At 34.6% G+C, this 24,842-nt stretch overlaps 3 protein-coding genes and 1 long non-coding RNA gene across 5 annotated transcripts in view; 2 read left to right on the forward strand and 2 right to left on the reverse strand.

Annotated features, from left to right (window-relative positions):
- Positions 1-276: 276 nt before the first annotated feature.
- Positions 277-3,998, reverse strand: LOC106078353 (transcription initiation protein SPT3 homolog). 2 transcript variants are annotated; one of them, XM_013239210.2, is made up of 2 exons: positions 3,884-3,998; positions 277-2,060 (listed from the first exon to the last, which is right to left on the reverse strand). In XM_013239210.2, exon 2 carries the CDS (start codon positions 1,966-1,968, stop codon positions 859-861), a length of 1,110 nt encoding a protein of 369 aa, XP_013094664.2. In that variant the 5' UTR covers positions 1,969-2,060; positions 3,884-3,998; the 3' UTR covers positions 277-858. The 2 variants fall into 2 exon arrangements, with proteins under 2 accessions (XP_013094664.2, XP_055878638.1); XM_056022663.1 differs by having other exon boundaries at positions 3,875-3,969.
- A 66-nt stretch (positions 3,999-4,064) lies between these two features.
- LOC106078352 (citrate synthase-lysine N-methyltransferase CSKMT, mitochondrial-like) lies at positions 4,065-12,017 on the forward strand. Its single transcript, XM_056022664.1, has 4 exons — positions 4,065-4,133; positions 7,368-7,517; positions 9,329-9,610; positions 11,373-12,017. The coding sequence occupies exons 1-4, from the start codon at positions 4,085-4,087 to the stop codon at positions 11,876-11,878; spliced, it is 987 nt and encodes a 328-aa protein (XP_055878639.1). The 5' UTR covers positions 4,065-4,084; the 3' UTR covers positions 11,879-12,017.
- A 3-nt stretch (positions 12,018-12,020) lies between these two features.
- On the forward strand, positions 12,021-13,183 carry LOC129924966 (uncharacterized). The gene is made up of 2 exons (XR_008776824.1): positions 12,021-12,881; positions 12,973-13,183. It is a non-coding gene; the product is annotated as an uncharacterized LOC129924966 (long non-coding RNA).
- Positions 13,184-13,312: 129 nt separating this feature from the next.
- LOC106062830 (protein sel-1 homolog 1-like) overlaps positions 13,313-24,842 on the reverse strand; it is a 33,951-nt gene continuing 22,421 nt past the window's right edge. Inside the window, exons 12-17 of the mRNA XM_056022659.1 lie at positions 23,673-23,821; positions 22,188-22,353; positions 21,178-21,252; positions 19,331-19,503; positions 18,058-18,183; positions 13,313-16,876 (exon numbers count right to left, since the gene is read on the reverse strand). Of these exons, the coding sequence (XP_055878634.1) occupies positions 16,742-16,876; positions 18,058-18,183; positions 19,331-19,503; positions 21,178-21,252; positions 22,188-22,353; positions 23,673-23,821 (824 nt within the window). The 3' untranslated portion in view covers positions 13,313-16,741. The remainder of the gene's footprint in view (positions 16,877-18,057; positions 18,184-19,330; positions 19,504-21,177; positions 21,253-22,187; positions 22,354-23,672; positions 23,822-24,842) is intronic.

The raw sequence follows: 24,842 nt of genomic DNA on the forward strand, positions 1-24,842 counted from the left end.
AGGACCCAGATGGTAGAGTCTTAAACCTGGTGGTACATAAGGTAGCTCTAAGCAAATATTGCAGTCACTAACAGCACTGATTTAATACTTTCAGATTTTACAACTATTTCACCAATAAGCTTCCAACGTCCTATTACATTGTGCAGTAAAAAGTATTACTATTAACTAAACATACAACTTTTATGTCAATAAATGAACACAAGTTTGATAAACAAACGTGGAAATCCTAAAACTAAAAACATTAAAAATTAGAAAATAACAGTCAACATTTTGTTTTCCATGATTGTAAAAAAAAAAAAATTGTATCCTTACTATTCTCATTAGACAGACGGCAGGAAAATTTAAGTTTGTTCTACAGTACAATGGAGTTCACCAGTGTGTCTCCAATACACTCATTTGTTTTGTTTTACTTATTTTTGGATGTTCCTTCAGAACTGAAGATTATTGCACCCTAGCCAATAGCTCCTGCAAGGGGAAGGAAGGGATAGTGGCAGGCAGGGTTTGGACTCAGGACCACTGAGACAACAGTCCAGAGTGCATACCAATGAACAGTCAGGTTGCGACTTCACTGTAACCCCATCTCCTTGATGGAGGTAAAAAAAATGAAAGATATAAAAATACAAAACATAATTTTTTTTTTTAACGATATAAATAATTGAGCATGGCAAGATAAATATTTAGTTTGAGCATCTTATATGCCTAGACCCTGATCTTTTTTCTACACCAGTGTACAGTGGACATCAGCGCGACTTTAAATAAATAAATGGAGACATCGGAGCAACTTTAAAAAAAAGAAAGTCTGAAAACGTCAAGAGAGTTTCTCAGAAGATTGCATGGCATCCTGGGATGAGAAACTTATTATCCACAAAGTGTTTTGCTCCAGGGGGTGCAAAAGGAGTTTATCTTCGTCTGCGACGTGAATGGAGTTATGTCTGTGTAGTATCGCCGCATCACTTCTCTCACGTTTGCTGGTGATATGGTACTGTCCCATGACAATTCTACGCTTGTGGGTGGATCTGACTTCTTTCTTTTCTTTTTATTCAACTTACTCTGTGCAGCAGCAGCAGCAGCAAGTTGAGGATTTCCAATTGCGGCTGATTTGATTTGGGCTAAGTTATTCACATCATTGACAGAGTTGAGTTCACCAGTAGCAGAATCTGGTTTGTTGTAAATGCTGTTGGCATATATTTCTCCATAATTTATACACAAAGGAGGCCTAGTTTTGGCGAGATAGTCCCCAGGTTCTGATCTCATGTCCCGTTTCACAATAAGAGCCAAGTCTACTATCTGTGCAACAGTCTCGTATGCCAGATAGCTGAATATTTCTAGCACATTGGGACTGATGACAATGTCAGGACTAAGGTTCACCTGCAGCCACTCACGGAAACGTGGAGACTTATTTTGATTCCGGGAAAAGTTGATTTGTCGAGCCTGACAGAACTCTAAGTATTGTTGTGTGTCCATCCCTTGAGCTTGCAGTTCAGCTCGCAGCATTCGCTCATGTTTGACATGATCTATTTCATTATTAGTAAATAGGTCAATCAGCTCTCCTGTTTGATCGATAGCACTCAAAAAGTCGTAACATATTTGTCTGTTTTTACTCAACATTTTCTTATCAAACAATACTTTCTCTTGGAACTGAATAGCGCTTGGATCGACTTTGCTCTCATCGGCAGCAGATATTGTGTTTTTGATGATATTTTTCATGTCACGCACTTCATAATATTTTAAAATCCGTTTTAATTTCGCTTTATCTTTCCGTAAGAGAAAGAGAATGTCTTCGATAGAAATTTGTTTTTCTCCTCGACTTATTGAGATTTCACTGGCTTGATAAATCATGGCCATCATTTGTTGGTGCACTATTTCTTCCACAAGAACAGCCGTCTCTAAAAGCGGTTTCTTAGCATCTCCAAGGCCATACATCATTTGTTGAATTTCTGATGTAAACCAATTGGAAGGGGATGACATTTTGTCTGTTATATACAAGAGGAGTTATAAAAAATTTCAACTATCAAAAGATAGTTGACGAGGAAGTGGTAGAACCTCTTTTGATGAATCACCTAGAAAGAAAACAAAATGAATTTATTAACAGAATATTAAGACTTTTATAAGACTGTTTAACCATATATATAATTCTCTCATTAAAAAACTTTGTAAATAAACAATCTATAGAAGACTGTATGTTTAATTACAGTCATAGATGTTTTGGCATTAGAATTATATATGTTTACATTAATACTCATACTGAACTCTGAGGGATTAGTAATTAGTCTATAAATATATTTGAATTCAAAATTTTTCAACTGGCTTTATTTTAAAAATAATGATGTCCTGCAGTCCTAGTAGTCTGCTGGAGTAAATAATTAGCAAAACAACTGAAGCCATTCCATGTCAATATGGGATAGCTGAATCAAATCATATGTACTGCATTCACTAGGACCAGATAGGGGGGGCAGAGGAAGACATCCATCTAGGATGATACGAAAGTGCAAAGCAGACAACTTAAAAAAAAAAAAAAGAGAAACAGCTTAGCTATATAACTGAACCAGGATGGCTGCCTGGTTGTGCTATTTGCACGCTGCATTGTCATTCGGACTTATTGATGGTCCCGAGTTCAAACCCTGCTCACTCCCATTTCCCATTGTCCTGCGGGAGGTTAGGACTAGGAAGCAGCCTAGATCATCTTCAACTCTGAAGGAACATCCGAAACATGTAAAACATTTTATAAACGAACAAAACAACATGCTTTTCCACATTTAATGAAAATATATACACTTTTTTTCTTCAATTAAATTTAGCTCAGAATAAGTCTCAAAGCTATTAAAATTTATATTTTAAATTATACTGTTAACTTGGTACCAACAGTTGAGCCAGTGGCAGTCAATGAGTGATAGTGTTGACACTTATGTCATTCACATTGGAGCAGACTTGCCCCTTCATTTTGATCCATTTTACTTATAGTTATACTACTTAGAACAGCGGTTCTCAACCTTTTAAGCTCGGCGACCCCTTTTTACAATATACCACACTGCCGCGACCCCCCCCCCCCCCCAACAGACCCACACAGCAATAGAAGAATAGACAATAACAATCCTTATTTTTGATGGTCTTAGGCGACCCCTGGCAAATCGTCAATCGACCCCCAAGGGGGTCGCGACCCACAGGTTGAGAACCCCTGACTTAGAATCTATAGCTATCAGTTAATGAGTTATGATTTTATCCAGTCTTGATTATCTTCACAATCTCAAAATCATTTTCTATTTTATTTTTTAATAATTATTAAAAATATTTATAAATGTATTTAAATTTCATTTATAATATCAATCATTAATGATATGAACTTGAACTATTCAGATTTCAGACTATTGAACTTCTCTTTGTTGCTTTTAATTTTAAACATTTTAATCATTTATTTTATTAATCATAAATTGATAATCATTGCCATGATTCAATGGCAATTATTAATGCTGCTGGAAAAGCTTGCTATGAAAATAATACTAGGCTAGGCTATAGACTACGAATACTACGCTCAATATCTTATAATTTATATTATCTATTAGATCATCTTCAATGGGATACTACTTAGACTTAAGTCTCAGTTAAGGACTTAAGAGTCTTAGACTTAAATCTTAAAGCCATTAAAAAAAATTAATGATTAAAATTAAACTAAATTAAAGCCATAAATGATAAATATATGTAATATAAATATGGCATGATAAAGTAAAAGTAAACTGTAAAGGCAATCATCATTTATCATGACATGATCTGATGAAAAATATTTTTTATGAGCGTCAAAAATTAATAAAAATAATTTTAAATACAATTAATAAATGTAAATAATGTTTTTAAAAGATTTGGTTGTAAAAAAGAAGACCTTTATTACTTAATACTAGATCTAGACCTTGGGAGTAGGTCTAGATATTTGAATATATTGGATAAGAAGCAAAACATTCAGACTTCGTCAGATGAGAGTAGTCTATCTTGCCTAGAGATCGTGGCATTTATCTAGGTTTGTGATGTGCTCTAGACAGGATCTATATATCTTTCTAGATCTAATAGAAGGGGACACTACTCAAACTCTAAAATGGTGAAAATGAACAAACATTGTTTGAGAATGCTTTTTAGACAAGCAAGTACTAATCAGACCAAATAAAAAAACAACGTCAAAAAAATAATAAAATAATTACAACAAGTTGAACAACTAGAGTAGTTTATGCTATTCGGACACCTTTACACAATTAGGCCAAAATTTCAAAATTTGACTTTATTTAACAGCGCATTATAATCATTATTTGATTTTGATAATGAATAATCATTTAAATCATGATATAATCATAATGATTAATGATACTAAATGATAATCATAATGGCAATATCAATTAATCAATATGAATAATGAATAATTATAATGATAGTATGAAAAATGAAGTAGACTCTATCAAAATCTTCTAACTTCTTTAGACTGTAGTTTAAGTTTAAGGCATTTAAGGCTTAAGCCTAACTAAGCCACTTTAAACTAAAGTCAATGAGTAAGGAGAATAAGGCTGACTACATCTACATATTTGTACCCCTACTAACTTTGCCTAAGCGGCTAAGCCCTAACCTATATTTGTTATTATTATATTTACGCAATCACGGTCAAAGAGGTTATGTGTTTTCATTTAATTCAGACAAATTTGACAACATTATTTATTTAATTCCGGATACTATAATTTATTTCGGACAGTCTCTTTATTTTGGCATCAATAAACTAAGATTTTAATTCTATATTAATATTAATTAACTAAATTTTAAGATCCCCATGCTTCTAAAGCCCCTCACATGAAATCATTACGATGTTTTCAAATTATGCATAAATACGAACACAAAAATAAAAAAATATGAACACACTTATTCTACCAAAAATAGCTAGGTCACTGGGATAGTGACTTCTACACCGACTTTTAGACTTATTTTATGTTTAGATGTGTGTTGAATGTTTGTGTTTTTTGTTTATTCAATAAAGTTCTAATACAGATGATCTTTTATAGTATAGTACAGGCTAGGATGGCCATTCTTGCTTAAATAGACTGACTCCTCTATATTCTCTTTATATATATCAATCTAGATCTATCTAGTAGGTCTACAAAAAAATAGTCTAGATCTAGGCATTTAACTTCATTCAATGTATCAAGCTCACTCCAAACATTTGCCCATTTATTCTAAAAAAAAACAACAACAAACAAACAAATATAATAATATCATTAACACTGATGTCCAAAACTGGCTGTTTGAAATAAATTTTGGTAAGAAAATCGTAATTTAATACAAACACCCTATTAAATTTTTGTTTGTATGGAATCAAACAACTTGGCTTATGAATCAAATAAATCATCTCCAAAAACAGAATAAATATTGATGGGCTCATTAGCATAGACTTAGCCAATCAAAAAATATAGCCTGAACCCTAGGAAGAGGTAAAGTCATCCTGGTAACATAGGAAAAAACAACAACCTGACTTAGACATTTGAAATTCTTTATTCTTACATAAAAAGACAACTAAATGGAAGGAAATTGAGTCAGAATCATTGAAAAAAGGACAAGCACGCTAGTTTCATATTAAATATAAAAATAAAGATTTAATGACTACAAAAACAGCGAGTGTTCGAATTCATGTAATGTCCGAATTAAATAAACTACTCTAGATCTAGATATCTATCTATGTCTATAACTACTAACTAGAATCTAGATTTTAGTAACTAGTTAAACTAAGGTCTAGTAGTGTGAACTAGAACAAAAAAATGTAGAAGAAGAAGTTAGAGTTTAAAACAATGAACATTTATTATAATTATATTATTTAGATATAGACCAGGCCTATAAGATATCTAGATTCTAGATCTTGTTTCCAATGCCAATATCCACATTTCTGATATCATCTTATTATATGATGCCTAGAATCCTCATAGATATGCTAATATTTATATTCCAGATGCCATAGCCTATAGCTATTGACTATAGTCTACTATAGAGTATAGTTTTTAATAGTATATAATATATGGCCTTCCTCTCTTATTCTGCAGTTAGAGTCCTAGATTTGCAAGCATACAAAATGTTCCCATAATCAAACAGAGAAGCCTTAGAAACACATAAATCTGAATAGTCTGATTTTTGTGTTGAGGGCTACACCTTTGAAAACCTTTGTCTTTCCAAATTGTTTTAATCTTCTTAAGTGCTGAAGCAGACAGTAATTCTGTTTTACATGTTTCGGATGTTCCTTCAGAGTTGAAGATAGTTTACTTCCTAGTCCAAACCTCCCTCAGGACGACGGGGGATGGGCGCGGGCAGGGTTTGAACCCGAGACCTTTGATAAATCCGAAGGACAGTCCAGCGCGCAAACCGCACAACCAGGCAGCCATCCTTCTAGCCAGTACTTCTGGTCTGGTTCCTTCATCTAAAATGATACGTCTGAGATATTTAAAACTTCTGACACTTGTCAGTTTTTATCATTGCTAAAGTCCCGCTGTTCCCTGTGGGTTAAAATGTGTGTGTTTTTCAAACGATTTGCATGTCATTTGCTGCGGAAGTCTTGAATGTGCACATCAACAATTCATCTTAGAACTCCTTTTCCTGCAAAACCTATTTAGGTCATACTCAAAACTCAAGTTAGTAATTCCTCTTCCACCAGTGCTTAATGTAGCTTCTTAATCTTCAAGAGTATATGCAATGAACCTATCAAAAAAGGTATTGAAAAATGTTGATGAAGTAGGTAACAGTGTCTCACTCTGCGGCTTTGAACCAATCTTCAAAAATATTGTACACTGCACTAGTGGCTTGGTCATGAAGTTTCTCTTCTAAGTCTTTAAAGGTTTCTATTGCATTAATTATAGCGGAGGATCTATAAAGAAAAAACTAGTAAGAGAAGAGATAAGCTTTGCGGTTGTATTGTTAAAGTTGATACAACATCTAGCCCTTTCTTTGAGATAAATTGATATAGTAAGGCTTAAAGAAGAAAATTTCTGTTTATTTCACGTTTATGTTCTTTTATTTTTTTAATAGGATTTTAAAAAATAACAGTTTCACCATGTCTGTTATTTTTTTTTATAGATATAGGGGCCTATACTTTGTGCAACAAGAGGGCCTTGCAAAATATATTTTGCTCACATAAAATTTAGGTCGTCCGCCGCCACTGAAGATGCTTTCAGTTTCTGTCAAGAAGATTACTAATTTAATTACTTCAAAAATAAAACCATTTTAGACATAACTGAGTTTAAAAAAATGGAACAGAAAATAGTCTCAACTTAACTGACATTGTTACATTAAGTGTTAATTACTATAGTATAAAACTGTGTAAAAATATTTTGCTTTCATAATTGTGTCTATTTGTTTAGGTTCCTTTCATGGCGATGAGAAACTGTCTAAATTCTCATACTGGAAGGCATTTTACGAAAGGAAATCACAAGCCATTGGTTTTGATTGGTTCCTTGATTCACATCAAGTTTTAGGAACTGTGCTAGAGAGCATTGAAAATGTATTTCAGCGTAAGTTGATTTTCTTGCTTGATGTAAATAATGTAAAGAGTATATTTATTATAATATATTAGACCGCTAGTGGACAATGGCTTTGTCTGCATGATCTCCGGTAAAATGTGCAGGTCGCAACTGGGTCTGCATAGTCATGTGAAACACTGCACGTATCTTTGCTATTCATTGATTTTTATTATTAATTTTAGATAGTGTCATATAATTAGTCTTTATCTCAGATATGGATGGCTGCCTGGTCATGTGGTGTTCTTTCTGGACTGTTGCCTTGATGGACCCAGGCTGGAACACTGCCCACCACCATCCCCCGCCATCCTGAAGAGAAGTTTGGGTTACAATTTATTAATCTTACATTCTGAAGGAACTTCCTAACTTGTAAAACAAAAACTATGCATTGATTTCCAACTCAGGCTGTTCTCGAAAATTATTTTTTAAGAGGATTATTTGCAACTATGGTTTTGACAGTATAGTATGCAGATTGGGCCAGATTGATGTACAACATTTTGTTGCTGAACAAAGGCCCCCTTTATTGTCTGATTTTGTCCAGAGGTAAAAATTATTAAAAAATTATTGTGGTTGTGTAATAGCTAACAGGATAAAAAATGATCACTTTTGGGTGGATGTTTGTTTGAAGTAATGGCTTTCTTCACCTCTTCTTCATGAAGGGATATTTCTTTTTCATTTGTCAATCCACATCTTTCACCAGTTTGTCAGCGGTTTTATTTTCCTGAATTTGTATGTGTCCTATGATTCTTTTCAGAATAGTTTCTTGATTGCAGTTGTTGAGATTTGTTAGTGCTGTCTTGAGTAATTTGACAAAGGTTACATCAGATTTTTTTTGTACAGTTTGGAATAGTTTTGGCATCAATCAGGGAGACTGGCATGTAGGGCGAGGCTTACAATTTGTTTTTTCACTATTTCCCTGCAAACAATTTGTTGTCTGCTATCTTCAGTTTGTTGTCAGTAGTGTTTCTGATGGACGGAAGACAGGTTGAGTCCATGTCAGGAAATCGTACCGTACTCTGTTGCTGTTTCCAATTCTATATATTTCTATTTATATATTTTTTTAGAAACTTTGTTACAAAAAGACTTAGTGTGTCGGATTCAAGTTACAATTTTCATTTCTATTCCTTTTATGTTTTATTTCCCCAATACTGTACTTAAGCAAATGAAGGGGGCTTGGTGGCTGAGAGGCTAAGTGGTTAAGTGATTGCGTCTGAACTTGAGGTCCCGGGTTTGAATCTCGGTAAAGACTGGGATTTTGAATATCAGGATTTTTAGGGCGCCATTAGAGTCCACCCAACTCTAATGGGTACCTGACTTTAGATAAGGAAAGTAAAGGTGGTTGGTTCATTGTGCTGGCCACATGATACCCTGCTGGTTAACCATGGCCAAAGAAACAAATGACCTTAACATCATTAACATCATGTGCCCTGTATCTTATCTCAATATCTTATATAATACAAACGTTACTTCAAAAAAAGAAGATGATTACGTCCTACGCCTCATGCATTTAGTCATGCATATTAACCAATGACTTAAATTCTGCCAAGTCACTGGTTTTCCTGGCTAGCTCAGGCAACCCATTCCATTCTCTAATAGCACTAGGGAAGAAGGAGTATTTGTACAAATTTGTCCTAGCATATGGGACGAGAAATGTGCCTTTATCTTTGTGTCTTTCAGAGTATTTTATTACCCTGAAAGGGTAACTTCACTTTTTAGTAAGCAAATGAAAAAAATTCTGTGATACATCATTTATATAATAACGATTTCAAATCACAAATATTATAGCTTTTTTTTTTTCTGTTAAGGTTCCACTCAGCTGCCCAAAGAGAGACAAGGTAAAGGAAACATCTTGTCCTACCTAGACCTGGGTTGTGGGACATCAGAATTGCCTTCAAAAGTTTTTATGAACTGTCCACATGCTACATCCCTAGTCCTGCTGGATTTCATACCAGAAGCTTTGACTTACCAATTGAATAAAATGTTGGAATGCAAGCCATTGCTGAAAGACTCTACTTGTGTGGGCATCGTAGCAGATGTTCAGAAATTGCCATTTGCTTCCGACACATTTAATATTATTGTAGATAAAGGTAATGACGAAATTTTAACTTGTAAAATGTTTGTAAAATGTTTTAAATGTTTCGGATGTTCCTTCAGAGTTGAAGATAATTACTTCCTAGTCCAAACCTCCCGCAGGACGACGGGGGATGGGAGCGGGCAGGGTTTGAACCCTGGACCATCGATAAATCTGAACGACAGTCCAGCGTGTAAACCGCATGACCAGGCAGCCATCCCGACCAGGCAGCCATCCAACAGCCAACTTATTAACTACTATTGCAATAGAATGTTTTGTTTTACAAGTTTCGGATGTTCGTTCAGAATTGAAGATCATTATATCCTGCACTGTTGTCACCATGATCTCGCATTCGAACTCTGCTGTCCTGTTGTAGATTTGAATGTAATAATCTTCATTTCTGAAGTATGCATAGAAACATATAAAATAAACAAATACATAGTTAAATTAATTAATTAGTTGGAAATATTTACCATTTATTACCCATAACTAGCAAAACTTTTCTGAGAATGCCGATCATGTCGTTCAAAGCTGCGTATGGTACTCTATGATCGTCCCAAACACGATATTGGCCCCGAAACCCTCCCACAGAAGAAAAACTGTATGGAGAACTGCCTGATTTGGAAACATCTGTTCATCTTATATAGGATTACTGAATTGAACCCTCTGACATAAAGACATAAAAAAAAATTAAAACGAAGAGGAAGAAGAATTACCCATAGAGAATAAAGAATAATAATAAAGAGTAGATTGATAAATAAAATGGATTAGGAGAGCAATATTTTATTAAATAACAAATAACAAAAATAAAATCTCATGGAGCTCAAAATTGATTTCCCTGGGCTATATGAAAACTTTTTTGTTTCATATTTCCTTGAAATAAATCTTATTAAAATGTTGTGAAGACTAGAATTTTTCAAAACAATTAAAAAATTTATTTGTTTATTGGCTGACATAGTTTGAGGTCTGTTTACCTTGGTAGCATTCAATTGTGCATCTCTCTTTTGTAAAAAAAAATGTGTATCTTAAATATGATGTAGCTAGTGTTACAAGTACATTGATAAAAATTTTGTAACATTTTTTAGGGGACCAAGTGTCTTTTATGTTTTAAAGTTCCTCTTTCAGACCTTCCGATCCTTAGGGCTTATGGTGTAAAGGTCATCTGTTTCTGTGGCCAATTGTTAATGAGGGTGTCATTTGGCCAGCACAATGACCAACTGCCTTTACTTTTCCCCAACTAATGTCAGAGGGGCGCTGTGGCTGAGTGGTTAAGTGCTCGGCTTCTGAACCTGGGTTCGAATGTTGGTGAAGACTGGGATTTTGAATTTCAGGATTTTTAGGGCACTCCTGAGTCCACCCAACTCTAATGGGTACCTGACTTTAGTTGGGGAAAGTAAAGGCAGTTGTGTCGTTGCGCTGGCCACATGACACCCTGCTCGTTAACCATTGGCCACAGAAACAGATGACCTTAACATCATCTGCCCCATAGATCAAAAGGTCTGAAAGGTAAACTTTACTTTTTTTACTTTTAAGTAATGTCAGGCACCCGTTAGAGCTGGGTTGACTCAGAGGCACCCTAAAGATCTCGAAATTAAAAATCCTAATCTTCAACAGAGTTCAACCCCAGGACCTTCCAGTTTTGAAGCCAAGCACTTTACCACTCAGCCACCACTTATTTTTAGTTTGTCTTATCTTATATTTAATTTGTTTCATGGAAAATAAAATCTCCAAAGGAAAATTAATTAATAAAAATGCTGATCATATTTTTTAAATTACAGGCACTATGGATGCACTGTTAAAAGATAAAAGTCGAGGCCACCACAAAACACAGTTGATGATGTCTGAAGTTGTGCGTGTGTTAGCCCCAGGTGGGCGCTATCTGCAGATATCTGACGAAGACCCAGACAGCAGACTTCTCTTCTTAGAGCAGACATGTGACAAGTCTCACAACAGCTCACATTCACTGCCCGAATCAAACACCGAACCATGCATCCCGTTACCTCCCTTGCCACGTTCAGCACTAAGCTCGGCTGGCAAGACAAAATGGCCAGAATTCATTTTACCGGCAGGAAGACTTTTGAACAAAACAGACTTAGCAAAGTACAACCAGAACATTGTCCATGCTGTTGATGAATTGAGCTGTGAGAGTAGCTCTGGCCTTGGTGACACACTTTCTAAGCCCGAGGACTTTACTACGGCTCATATCTCCCCGTGGTCATTTCAAGTACTTTTGTCTCCTAGCGACACAGAGTTTTTTGTTTATTGGACGGATAAAAAGTTATGATAAAATATGAAGTCCATTATTTTTCTTAGTATTAGATGCTGGTAGATGACTTCTGTGTGTTACTGTCCATCAGAATATTACTAAAGCTGGGAAACTAATATCTTGAGCTCATTGTTGAAAGTTGAAATTTCAATATGGGGAGGGGGGGGAGGAGTTGAGAGTCATTAACCTCTTGGCTACCTAACAAAGAGTCTCAAGTTTGAATCTCAATGTAAAAGTTAAGTTCCCCTTTTCAGACCTTGCGATCTAAAGGGCAGGTGATGTTTAGGTCATCTGTTTCTTTGGCCAACAGTTAACGAGTAGGCTGTCATGTGGCCAGCATGAGAGTTTGAATAGGAACCAACACAAACATTCTCAAAGACATTTAAAAAAAAAAAAAAGGTCTGACCGTAGAAAGAAAGTGAAATAAAAACAAAATGCATATGCACCGTTCAGTAAGTAAAAGAAAAACATTGCACCTCATCTTAGGGTAAGCTTATTGAGCATTATTAATAAACATGTTTAATAAGAGATGGATATGTCATGTGTCAAGATGAATGCCCATAGTCAAGATATTTTATCACTAGTTAGTTTGGAATAATTTAAACCTAGAATCATGCACTAGAAATAATTGTACAATAAAAGTAAATATTTAAATGTACGAGTCGTTATTTTGTTGAGCTGTAAACTACAGTAAAGTATGGTACATTCTTTTAGCAACAATGATCTGAACAAAAATGTGGTAATATTGTGTCCTCCTGGCTTCCAAGAAGTAGTTTGAGGAGCAAGGAAACTTTGGCTTGAAGTGACAAGACATGATGGTAGACTATGTAATGTATGCATTTTCTCTTGGCACTAAATGAATACTCGCATACAGCTGTCGGTGCGTAGGTTATGGCATTCTAGCACCAATGTGTATTAAGTGCACAATTTTTGAAAGCACTTTCTTTTTGTTGCCTTGCTTGTAAGCTGATGGATTGTTTTTGTTATGCTGGTGAGATTCTTCTGTGTTCCCCTGTTTAGGGTGAGTATCTAAGGCATGACTGCGTTTCGCAGTTGTTTCGATGCCATAGTCTACTAGACCTTTTTAGTTTGTCTTTACTTTGTCTCTACAGGGAGTTAGTATGGGATTGGAAGTCTACGCTGGTGACTAGAGCCAGCAGTGTGTTGTGTTGTGGAACATTAATGTGTACGTTGTGGGACAGCAAGGTGTAGAATTATTGTTTAATTATTAGATTCACAATATTAGAATGTTCCAAATTCAATGTCATTACTCCATCAGTTTGTCATCATAATTTATATTCATATCATTAAACATTAACAGTGAGTCACTTATTTATTTCAAGCACGAAGGTGCCTGGTTGAATGTCAGGGGCCCGGGCAAACGAGCTAAGGCTTAAACATAACCCTGACAACAGCTTTTTAAAAATTAGTTAGTAAAAAAACAAAAACAAATTCCAATTAAAAAAAAATTTATTGAATAAAATTGATCATAACATTAGATCACAGATGAACTGCTATTCAAACTCTCAAAACTCTGATACAAACATGAGTCTACCTGGCAACACAACCTATCAACCAAATACACATTCAAACATCACACACATATTACTAGAACAAAAATGATTTGAACACAATCTACATGTTGAAAGCATTCAAGCTATTTGTAGAGGGTTTAACCCAGCTTCAAATAAACAAAACTACATACATTCAATTTGGTAAGTTTATTTACTGATTAAAGTACAAATAAAAAAAACATTATTCAAGACAAGCCATTATTCGAGCCAAATTTTTTTATTTTTGATTCTTATTTTGGTCTGATAGAGAAATGTGTTTTGTAGACTGAAACAAATTAATATGTACTGTGCTACTTACAGCAATATGCCAGGTAATCACCACATGGGATAAATTGGTACAACTGATAACATTTTTGTCTTTTATGTTATTTCAGTAAAATACATGTAATATTGATGTTATTAGTGTGAACAGACATCTGATTTTATCAAGAAATAACACATAGGCTTTTTTCCTGTATTCTTGTGAATTCTGCTTCAATTTACATAATTTAATTTAAAAAATAAATGTAATTGTTAATCCTTTCTCTCCGTAATTATTTTCCATGTTGCAATGGAATTATTCGTTATGCGCATTTGTATTTCACTACCCTGTTCTGATTCAACTTCAATAACTTTTTTGTTGTTTATTATCAGAAAATGTTGGGTTTTTTTTTTTGGTCTAGAATTAAAAAGGATTGCATGCTCTTTTTACACAATGCAAATTAATAAAACCAAAAATTAATTTAATGGGGTCAAATTGACATTTGTATCGTCAATTAGGAGAGAAAGAATGAAGCTGACAGTATTATAATATTAAAAAGAAGCAACAAAACTTGATGACAGTGGTATATATATATAGGAACTAGCGACAGTAAATTATATAAACGTTACCACTGCAAGGCGCAGAGAACTATTTAAAGAAATACAATAAACAAGAAATCCTCCTGGATTAAAATTGGTCCCATGCAACCTTCTTCAGTTACCAACCAATAAAGACAATTAAGTCAGTGTGACCCAATATCTTTAGTTATTGTATTTCTCCAGTTGTGTTGCTTCAGACTAGTTAATACAGTGACATTTTCACAGCTCTCATAGGGATAACAAAAACATATACATTTGTTGACATTTTCACAGCTCTCATAGGGATAACAAAAACATATACATTTGTTGACATTTTCACAGCTCTCATAGAGATAACAAAAACATATACATTTGTTGACATTTTCACAGCTCTCATAGGGATAACAAAAACATATACATTTGTTGACATTTTCACAGCTCTCATAGAGATAACAAAAACATATACATTTGTTGACATTTTCACAGATCTCATAGAGATAACAAAAACATATACATTTGTTGACATTTTCACAGCTCTCATAGAGATAACAAAAACATATACATTTATTGACATTTTCACAGCTCTCATAGGGGTAACAAAAACATATACATTTGTTGACATTTTCACAGCTCTCATAGGGATAACAAAAACATATACATTTGTTGACATTTTCACAGCTCTCATAGGGATAACAAATACTTCTGTTGACATTTTCACTGCTTTCATAGGGATAACAAATACATTTGTAAGGGTTGATATAAAATGATTTTAAACCTCAAAATGTACAATCTTTTGTAAAAAGTTTTAAAAAGTTCGGCACAATGTTACTTGAAGCAATTAACTAATTTGGCAGCTAAATCAAAAGGTTCAAACTTTTCCTATTCTCTGGAATGCCATCAAGTCCCCATTAAACTAAACAGTATGTAAAGAAATGGTTTCTATTGGACTAAAGACTTACAACTTCTTCCACCCAACCCCTGCCAACTTATATCCTAGCAGATTTATAGAGACTGCAGGTGGAGCAGATCTAGGAACCTGGGACTCAATAACCCAAATGCTTCCAATCACTTTCTCACTTATTGTTAACATAAGACTTAGACAAATAAATGGACCAACCAGAACTTTTATAAACACACTATTTATATGCATCCACAATTTATTTAACATCCTTTCACTTAACTCAGTGGTTCTTAACCTTTTCTGCCGCGACCCCCCCCCCCCCACACACACATACAGCAATAGAAGAAAAGACAATAACAATCCATATTTTCGATGGTCTTGGGCGACCCCCCGCAAATCGTCATTCGACCCCCAAGGGGGTCGCAACCCACAGGTTGAGAACCCCTGGCTTAACTGAATCTGGAATATATATCAAGACAAAAACAAAATAAAAACATGTTCATTAACCCATTACATCTTAAACTTGAGCATCCGAATACTTTGGTTGGTCTCTACTGCACATAACATCCAAACACATAAACCATAACTCTTCTTCGAATTGAAAATCCATTTACACAAAGATTGCCCACATGCCTGTAGCAGGGTATAGCAGTGAAGCAGAAGTCCTTACTAATAACTGTCATGTAGATAACCTGACACACAATCCACGTTAAATGCTAGCAACAGACCATCTGTCGCAGCTAGCCGCCCAATGTAATAATCTCTCAAACACATTGAACAGATATATACTCTCACATAACTAATAGTGGGGGATAACTACAAAACAAGTTTGGGTAAGAATGCAATCAACAAGATTGTTTTTATAAAAAACATAACACCTAATTCTGAGAGTTCAAGGGGAAGACAATCAAGGGGAGAGCATCGAAATGTTTTTTTTTTTAAAGGGTAACTCTGTCTAATGGACAGCAATGGATCTAAATAGTTATTCCCACTATTTGATTGTATCTTGTTATGGCAGTGACAGAGTGGTGTGTCTGTGTAAGGCAGAGGAGGGTCATTTCAACCAATTCTGACCTGCTATCTTGCAACTTTAGGCTGATGTGAAAACCATGAGCTACCGGTACTACATTGTAGAACTGGATCGGTTGGTCTTTGATTAAGAAATGTACCAGTTTCTTTAAAATAGTACTTATATACTTAAAAAAGCTCTTTTGTTACAGAACAAGTTTCAATGATGTCATTTTTTTAAGGCAACAAAATTTTTATTAGAATCTTAATTGCACGATGGGATATTTAAAAAAATGGATAAATTAATTTCACAAAAAAAAAAAACAATTTATGACTTTAAACATTTTGTAAGATTGACAAAAATAGACATGTTCAAGCTTTCTATGGATGATTATTTCCCTTACTAAAGTTGCTGGAAGGAGACTATTTTCAATATAATAAGTTGACGATACAAAATCAAGTTAATACATTACACCCCTTCCAAGATCACACGTAACTCCCTAGAAAAAATATAAATAGCGGATTTTTATTATCAGCGAAATTTGAAAATAAAGTAAGTTTCATAATGTCAGCTCCATGTTATCTTACATTTCTGCGTAAAATATAAATAATGCCGAATAGAACAGCGATGAGAGATGCTAAATAAAGATCCCACTCAGGACCAAAGTAATTGACGGGATCCAATAGTTCTAATAATCCAGATACGCCTTCAAACTGCGAAAAGAAGAAAAAAACAACAACATGGTAGAATGAAAAAGATAAAAGTATCACAATTAATACAATAAAAATCTATTCTGTCAAAAATTTGAATAAGAATGCTGTCTATGAGAAATGAATTCACTAACCTATATTAAAAGGGTAAATGGCATCTCTTGTTGTTTTTTTACCAAGGAAGTTATAGGTATTTAAATGAATTAGACTGATAATATTGGTCAAAGTTTCAAAAAAATAAAGTATGATTACACATGTTAGAAAAGTCAAGAAACAAATTATAAAAACAGAAAGCAGGGAAAACACGGTGACATATCCCTCAGGTCAGTGGTGGCACAGACCTATGTAGGAGGAGTTTATTTTGTGAAGCCCTCTTGTGGCCCAAAACACAAAAAAATCTTAAGGTAACTGACATTTGTGGAACTATTCTACAGCCTCTGGTGAATCAGAGGTGTGATGGTGAGTGGTAAAGAGCTTAGCTTCCAAACCGGGTGTCCAGGGTTTGAATCCTGGTGAAGACTGGGATTTTTAATTTTGAGATCTTTAGAGTGACTCAACTCATCTCTAATTAATGGGTACCATGACAATAAAGAGTTGAGGCTGCAGCTAAGTCACTGTCACTTACTGTAGGGTCACAGTAGTCTACAGTTAGTTCAGATCGAGCTTCAGTTGAGTCTGACTAAACTTAAGTTAACTCAAGAGTGTGCTAAGTAAGAGTGACATTGATTTGAGTAATAGTGGCCTACTTTTGAGTCAGAGTGACCAGTATTTGAAAGTGACCTACAATGAAGTTAGAGTGGCCAGTTGGTTCAGAGTGATCCACAGTTGAGTCAAGAGTGACTTATTTTTGGTACAGAATGGTCTACAACAGAGTGACATACAATGAAGTCAAGAGTGTCGTAAAGTTAAAGTGGCCTACACTTAATAAATTATAGCTTCTATTTAGCGCTACAGTCATGCTTAAAGCATGCTCAGATCTCAATGGTCCAATCTCGTTTGTGGACCAGTGGAGTGAGGGGGTACCTGGGAGAAGTTTTTCTGCGCTGCCTTTAGGCGCTCAGTAAACACAACCTCTGCTTGAGTCGGGTGTTGAACCTTGAGCCCCCTTCATAGGTAGCCTAGCCAAGTTCAAGCGTATTTAGCCTCTTGACCACGCATCCCACAGTTGTGTGAGTCAGGCTTACCTCTTTGTTGAAGACGTCCATCCCATAAAACATGCCAAGTTTAAGAAGAGCAAGAGTGACTGGAATGTGAGCATCGATGCTTGTCTCAGAGGCCAGGTCATAGAACCTCTTGGCTAAATGAACATCCTAAAATCAAACGAAAGAAATATATTTTAACACCTCTTTCTGGTTTCTGTTTGACAAGAGCTCAGTTGACAACTGAGACATTTTTATCTGGAGTAATAAATATTTAATCGTATATATTATAAACAATATCAAAGTTTGCTGATAAACATTTAATTCTTGCCAACTCTGAGTGCAGTATTTAGTTGACTACAATATATCCCAACTATACTTAAAATTTATGGTCGATAGCCTTTTCTGTACAACCAAAAGTTTAGAACTTGCTCCCCACTGAGGCCAGACAAACAATTTGTTTCACTACGTTCAATAAGAACTGTTATAGTTTTCTAATGTGTCTAACTCTATAGAAACTACAAGGTTCCAGCTGTCACTACAAAAACATTTAATAACTCGGTCAAGACGAACACAGCACTGTATTACTCTTCGTAGCATATATCACCCACTGGCCTCAGTGTTAAGGCCTCTGTGCGGTGTTGGTTCTTTGAAATATAACTAGTGTAGATCTACGTCTGACTGGAAGTAACTCAAACTACTTCAGTAACACCGGCGAAAGGCCGAAACAATCAAAATATGTAGTCGACGCTGAGTTGTTCTACAAATATATTTAATAATCAAAAAGGGAATCATCCGATGTCAGCTATGTCCGTAAATCCGTATATCTATTCTACTGCTCTACAAGAAGCATCTTCTTTTTAGCGTCACTTAGAGCGTTCTTGTTTTTTAACCTACTTTACGTCATCGTCGCTAAGTAAAACTTTACCCTATTCCCGAAACAAATAACTAAATCCTAATCATGTCATAACAGTCCTTGTTTAAAAACGAACACACTTCCGGTCTTTGTGGCATACGTTCCAACTAACATATATAAGTAAAAATAGAGTACCGGTATACACACATTCATCTGTGACAAGAACAATAAGAACTACCTATTCAAAATTTATTTAGATTAATTTTAAATCTAATTTTTTTTAATCTGTTATTTGTATTCTGTTTGTTAATGCAGCTGAAATTATTGTTTACAATATTATTTTTACACTTCCAGTAAAACTCCACTTGGCTCCTATACTACAGTGTACCAAAAACTTGAATATTTTCAACTCCCTCTAGAGAGTAACATGCCATAACATTTTAACTGTATAGATTCTCTCACCTGCTTCAGCCCTAAGCCTTTCTCATGCATGTATCCCAGGTTGAACATGGCCTGGGCATTATGCTGCTGCTCCGAGGCCAGCCGGTAGTGTGTGGCTGCTGACTCGTAGTCGACATCGGTACCAAGGCCATAGTAATGGTAGTCTCCCATCTTTAGTATGGCATGAGTGGAACCTAGGGAAAAAAAAAAAGAAAGGAATTCTTTAAGAATCTCATCTCTACTTTTTAACCAGCGTCATAAAATGATGTATCTAAGAGTTTATCAAATAGGAAGCTATGACTTGATAAGTAGCTTCAGCTGAGTCTAATTACATAATATCAATTACATAATATCATTAACAAAAATTAACTCAAAGTAAATAAAAAGTGCTTCCTTAATTAAATCTTTATTTTGTTTGAAACAAGGCAATGTAAAACTGACTATTGAGCTCTCGCAGCTTAGACAAACACTAAATCTTCTCTCTTACCTTTTGTTTCTAAAAGATTGATGTACTTTTTAAAGTTTCATATATTTAGAGTCCTGTGTGTTAAATGTGTTTCAAGCATCTTATATGTGATGAACAGTGTTGCTCTTATTGTCTTTGGAATTTTAGTTTTTAATGAAGTTTTGGTTTCTTTATTTGTAGTTAGATTGAATCATTTTGGATCAAGTTTTTACTCTAATTCATATTTGTGATCCGACTATTATTCTATTATTAAACTGCTGTTTTGATCTATCCCTTTCATTGAGGTTCTTAGGGCTCGCTGTAGGCAGAGTTGCAGAGTTGTTGTTTTTTTTACATTATTTTTATGCTTTGATTAAATTTGTTTTAGTGAGTGTGGTATATAAAAAGTTTATTATTCTTATTTTGCTACATTTTTTGTTGAGCTTCTCTTTTTATTCTAGTCATCTATGAACAGAAACAGATAATAATCATAAAAACAAAAATAAATTAATAATCATTACTTAGAACTTTTTATTTATTTCATCGACACCTTGGCATGCAGGGCTATCAAAGTTTCAAGCACAAATCTAGACTACAGTCAAGGAGAACATAAAGATCTACCCTGTTCAAAACTTTTTTAAGATTAGTTTCTCCTTAAATGTTTGTCTGTTATGTCATTATAGCGCCTTGAGGATGGCTGCCTGGTCATGCGGTTTGTGCGCTGGAATGTCGTTCAGATTTATCGATGGTCCAGGGTTCAAACCCTGCCCGCTCCCATCCCCCGTTGTCCTGCGGGAGGTTTGGACTAGGAAGTAAACTATCTTCAACTCTGAAGGAACATCCGAAAACATGTCAAACATTTTACAAACAACATATTATGTTCATTAACCGTGCTTATAAATTAAATTATTTTAAAATGACATAGTTCACAAGATCTTCGGATGCTGCAGTTACATTCTGAAGTCTATTTAGCAAATAAGTTTGTGTAATAAAGGAATATTACTAAAGTATTGCAGTATGTATGATGTAAATTTAGACCAATGCTTATATTTCCTCAAACACATTTTTTTTTATTTATATAAAAAAAGGTCACTGAAGAAAAGAATTTTTTTAAATAAAAAATACTGTGTTATTTGTGTTTTTTTATTTTAAAGTATCAAGTCCCCATATCAACTAGAACTGAAACTGCCATCGCCAACAGTCAAACAAAGATTAATATACTGGAATAAATTCAAGAACACGAATAGAAGAAAATATTGATTGGTTTTCTTTAGAAAAGAGTTCATCTCACTGATCCAGAGTTTTGTATGTATTGAAACAAATAAAAAGCAAAAGTGGTGGTTATAGAACTGTTTTTAACAGCCTTTTAGAACGCTACACACACCCAAGACTTGACTTAATGTTGATAAGCCGATCTACTTACCCTGAGAAGCAGCTCTGGAGTACTGCAACAAAGCTCGTTGATAGCTTTCTGGTTTATTGAACTTGTCAGATAGGCCTGTCAGTCGCAACAGATGAAAACATTACTTAAAACATTACATGGAACAAAAAAAAATCTTTTACCATAAATTTTTTTTTTACCAAACCAAAATGTTGCAAACTATTAGATGAAAAACAATAATTATTTCAAATTATAAAACCAAATCAATTCTATTTAAAAATCTTTCAAAAACTTCATTTAATCAAATACGACAAAGTATTGTAGGAGAAATATTTATCTATTTTTAGAGTTAAAAACAAAACAAAAATTCATTAAAAAAAAAAACAGATAAGAATCTGATTGAAAGTGGATAAAGGATGTCAATGAAGACAAGCTGCCTTTTAAAACTCGTTTTAAAAATGGTTTGTATGTACGCCAATATAAAATGCTTATTGTGTTCCAAAAGTGCATTCTTAGGAAAACCACATAAATATAGAAATATTTAAACCTTTGTTTTGTTTGCATTACAGTTTTAAATTGAGCTTTATAACATCATAGGTCTATAGTACAATAGACGCTTGAATATGATGACACTGGTTTCGGTAGAAAACAGTACTAAGTAAGTGTTAAGAACAGAGTAACACAACAGAGTCGAAAACCAAGCCAGTTTAGTCTGGCTTTAATACACTGAATGACTACAAAACACACATCTCAACATTTTGTGAACACATTCTTACAGGTACATGTAAACATAAGAACGACAACCAATACAATACATAATTTTCATAACAGAAAGAAAAACTACTTTGTTTTAATTATGGTGCATGTCTATGAAAAACAGTTCGGACATTTCATTTTCAAAACAAAAGAAATCCCTTTCAGAAGATCAAAAGTAGCCATAGCACTTATTTAAAGCAGAATACAGCAAAAGAAGCAATTGGACTTTCATGAAACGATATTTAAATGATCTGGCCAGAAGAAAGATGGCTATTGTGAGGTAAGTAGGTACCTACCATTATCCAGAATATATGCCACATTTGACTGTGCCACCTCATAGCCCAGCTCAGCTAAAAACATATACTTAATCAAAGCCGCGTCCACACTGCCTTCATGAAACATGCGGTGAGCGTCCATCATCATCTCGGACCATCGCCCTCGTTCTGCCACATTTTTAAACAACTGAAAAAAAAAAAACACAAAAAAACTAGTAAGTAAAAAAATAGACCTAACATGAGATAATAAACACGATCAGTATCCTCAAGTACTATTTACAGAAGAAATATACAACAGACTGATGCCATTAAATATTATTTAATTAGAATTGTAAGGTTCAGAAAGCTCAGACAAACAAAACCACTGTTCGAAACACAGAGTCAAAGAATCAAATAGCAATATATTTAGGAGTTGGACAAATTTAGAAGCATATTTTTTTCCTTTACATTTTTTTTTGGAATTCCATCAATTAAGGTTTTAAAATTAAGAAAAAGTGGGCCTTGCCAAAAGTGATGTAGGACATTCTGATGTACAGACTCTAGAATAGCTTTATATGCTAGAACAAATTCAAACAAGTGCTCATTCTTCCCCTAGTGCCATTTTCTTTTTCAAAAGAATGTCTAGAAGCAATTTTGGCTGTGAAAAAGTCTGAACAAAACATCTTAGAATTGAAACAATTTCTCTTAATTTAATTATTTTAATATTGGTCATAATTTCGTTTTTACTTGAACTAATAAGGATGTATAACCGCCATGCATATGAAGCTTTTGTTTCTTTGTCCTTGAATATAATGCTGCCTCTCAACAAAAAAACTCTAAAGAATATTAAAAATGTTGTCTACATACAGACAAACTCTGGGCACTTATGTAGATGTCATGGAGCAAAGAAGTCTTTCCAGTTTCCAGCCATGAAGCAGAAAAGGAAAAAAAAAACTAGCAAAGAAACTCAGAGCTAATGCAACCAAGCTAAATCAGTTTGAATATACGCGTGCCCTAGATGCAATGGGCCATGCAGGAATGTAATGGGCTTTACAAGCAATGTAATGGGCTTTACAAGCAATGTAATGGGCTAAACAAGAAGTGTAATGGGCTTTACAAGCAATGTAATGGGCTAAACAAGAAGTGTAATGGGCTTTACAAGCAATGTAATGGGCTATACTGGCATATGATGGACTACACAGGCATTTTCATATACAAAGAAAGTGAGATCTTTAATCACACTTCTTCTTCTAGCCAGCTTTTTGCTGCTGAGCTGTCAGCTCTTTTGCAGACTGTGCCAAGGAAAGATAGTGTGCTGTTTTCTTCTGTTGTTCAGCACTGCCGTACAGGGTGTTGGTTATGTTGGGCTGTAGTGGAAGTAGGGTCTGTCTAAGGTGGATTAGGAAGGGGCATTCAAAGAGGATATGGTTTACGGTTTCATAACGGTGGGCAGTGTCTAAAAAGGGGGAGTTGTGTGGAATTTATTTTGTTCAGATGGTAATTGAACACACAAAAATATCAGCTTACCTCGACAGCTGTGTGGCAGTTCCTCAGTACTCCTGTACCTGTTGCATGCATCTGGGCCAGATTAAAAAATGCCAGCACATGGCCATTCTGGGAAGCCATCGTAAAATATTTGACGGCCATTTTGTAATCCCGTCTAACTCCAACTCCACCTGAAAATAAATTGTGTCGATCGTGATATCAACAGCTAATTATAGAAACAGAGCTAATTTATCAGCAAGATAATATATTTGTTTTGGCATTAATGGAATTGTGATGCTACAGAAGAATCCTAGGTATCACATTTAAAGATGGTATCACAAACGAAGAGATTAGAGACAGGGTAATTACAGCAATTGGACCCCACATGACCTGCTAACTACTGTCAAAAAAATGCAAACTAAAACTCTATGGCCCAATAACAAGGTCTTTGGGGCTCACAACGACCTTCCTCCAGGGAACAGTACCAGGAAAAAGAAGAAGAGGCAGACAGAGAAAGCGATGGGAAGACAACATAAAAGAATGGGCGGGCCTGCCATTGAAACAGGTTTTATCCAAAGCATAGGACAGAGAGAAACGGTGCAAGAGGGTCGACAAATCTTGTGTAGTGCCCCAACGTTCCAACAGACTAAGGAATAGGTGAAGGTGTGTGTAAACAATAGATAAAAAATTTATAAACTTATATACTATAGGTGATAAATACAAATTTATATTTAAATGATTGTGATAAATGATTGTATAAATATAGTCATAAATTAAAGTAACTGATAAACATAACATTTTATTTTACAGGAGCTCCTGTAAAGTTCTATTTTAGTGTATGTGATAGCCACTGTAGTCTCCACAAAGAGCTAAACTAGTTAACTGAGATAAACTATCCTTAAATTACAAAAAAAAATTAAAAAAATAAGAGAAATCCCATAATAAATTAAAATGCTATAACAAAAACATTAACTCATGTGATACTCGAGGCCCAAGAAATGATACATCTACAAAAGTGATTTCTTAAAAGATGTTAACAATGAAATCAAAACTTGCATTCTGTCTATTGTTAGGAGCGTCTGCGCTGTGTCTTGTGCAGATAAGTCAAATGGAGGCAACACTCAAATAATGAAATCAAATAACACAAGGTGAAAGGCAGACAATGTAAGTTAGTCGACGCTGACAGCAAATATCAAATAAAAAAATTAATAA

This window comes from Biomphalaria glabrata, chromosome 3 (genome assembly GCF_947242115.1).
Source record: "Biomphalaria glabrata chromosome 3, xgBioGlab47.1, whole genome shotgun sequence".
NCBI classification, from domain to species: Eukaryota; Metazoa; Mollusca; class Gastropoda; family Planorbidae; genus Biomphalaria; species Biomphalaria glabrata.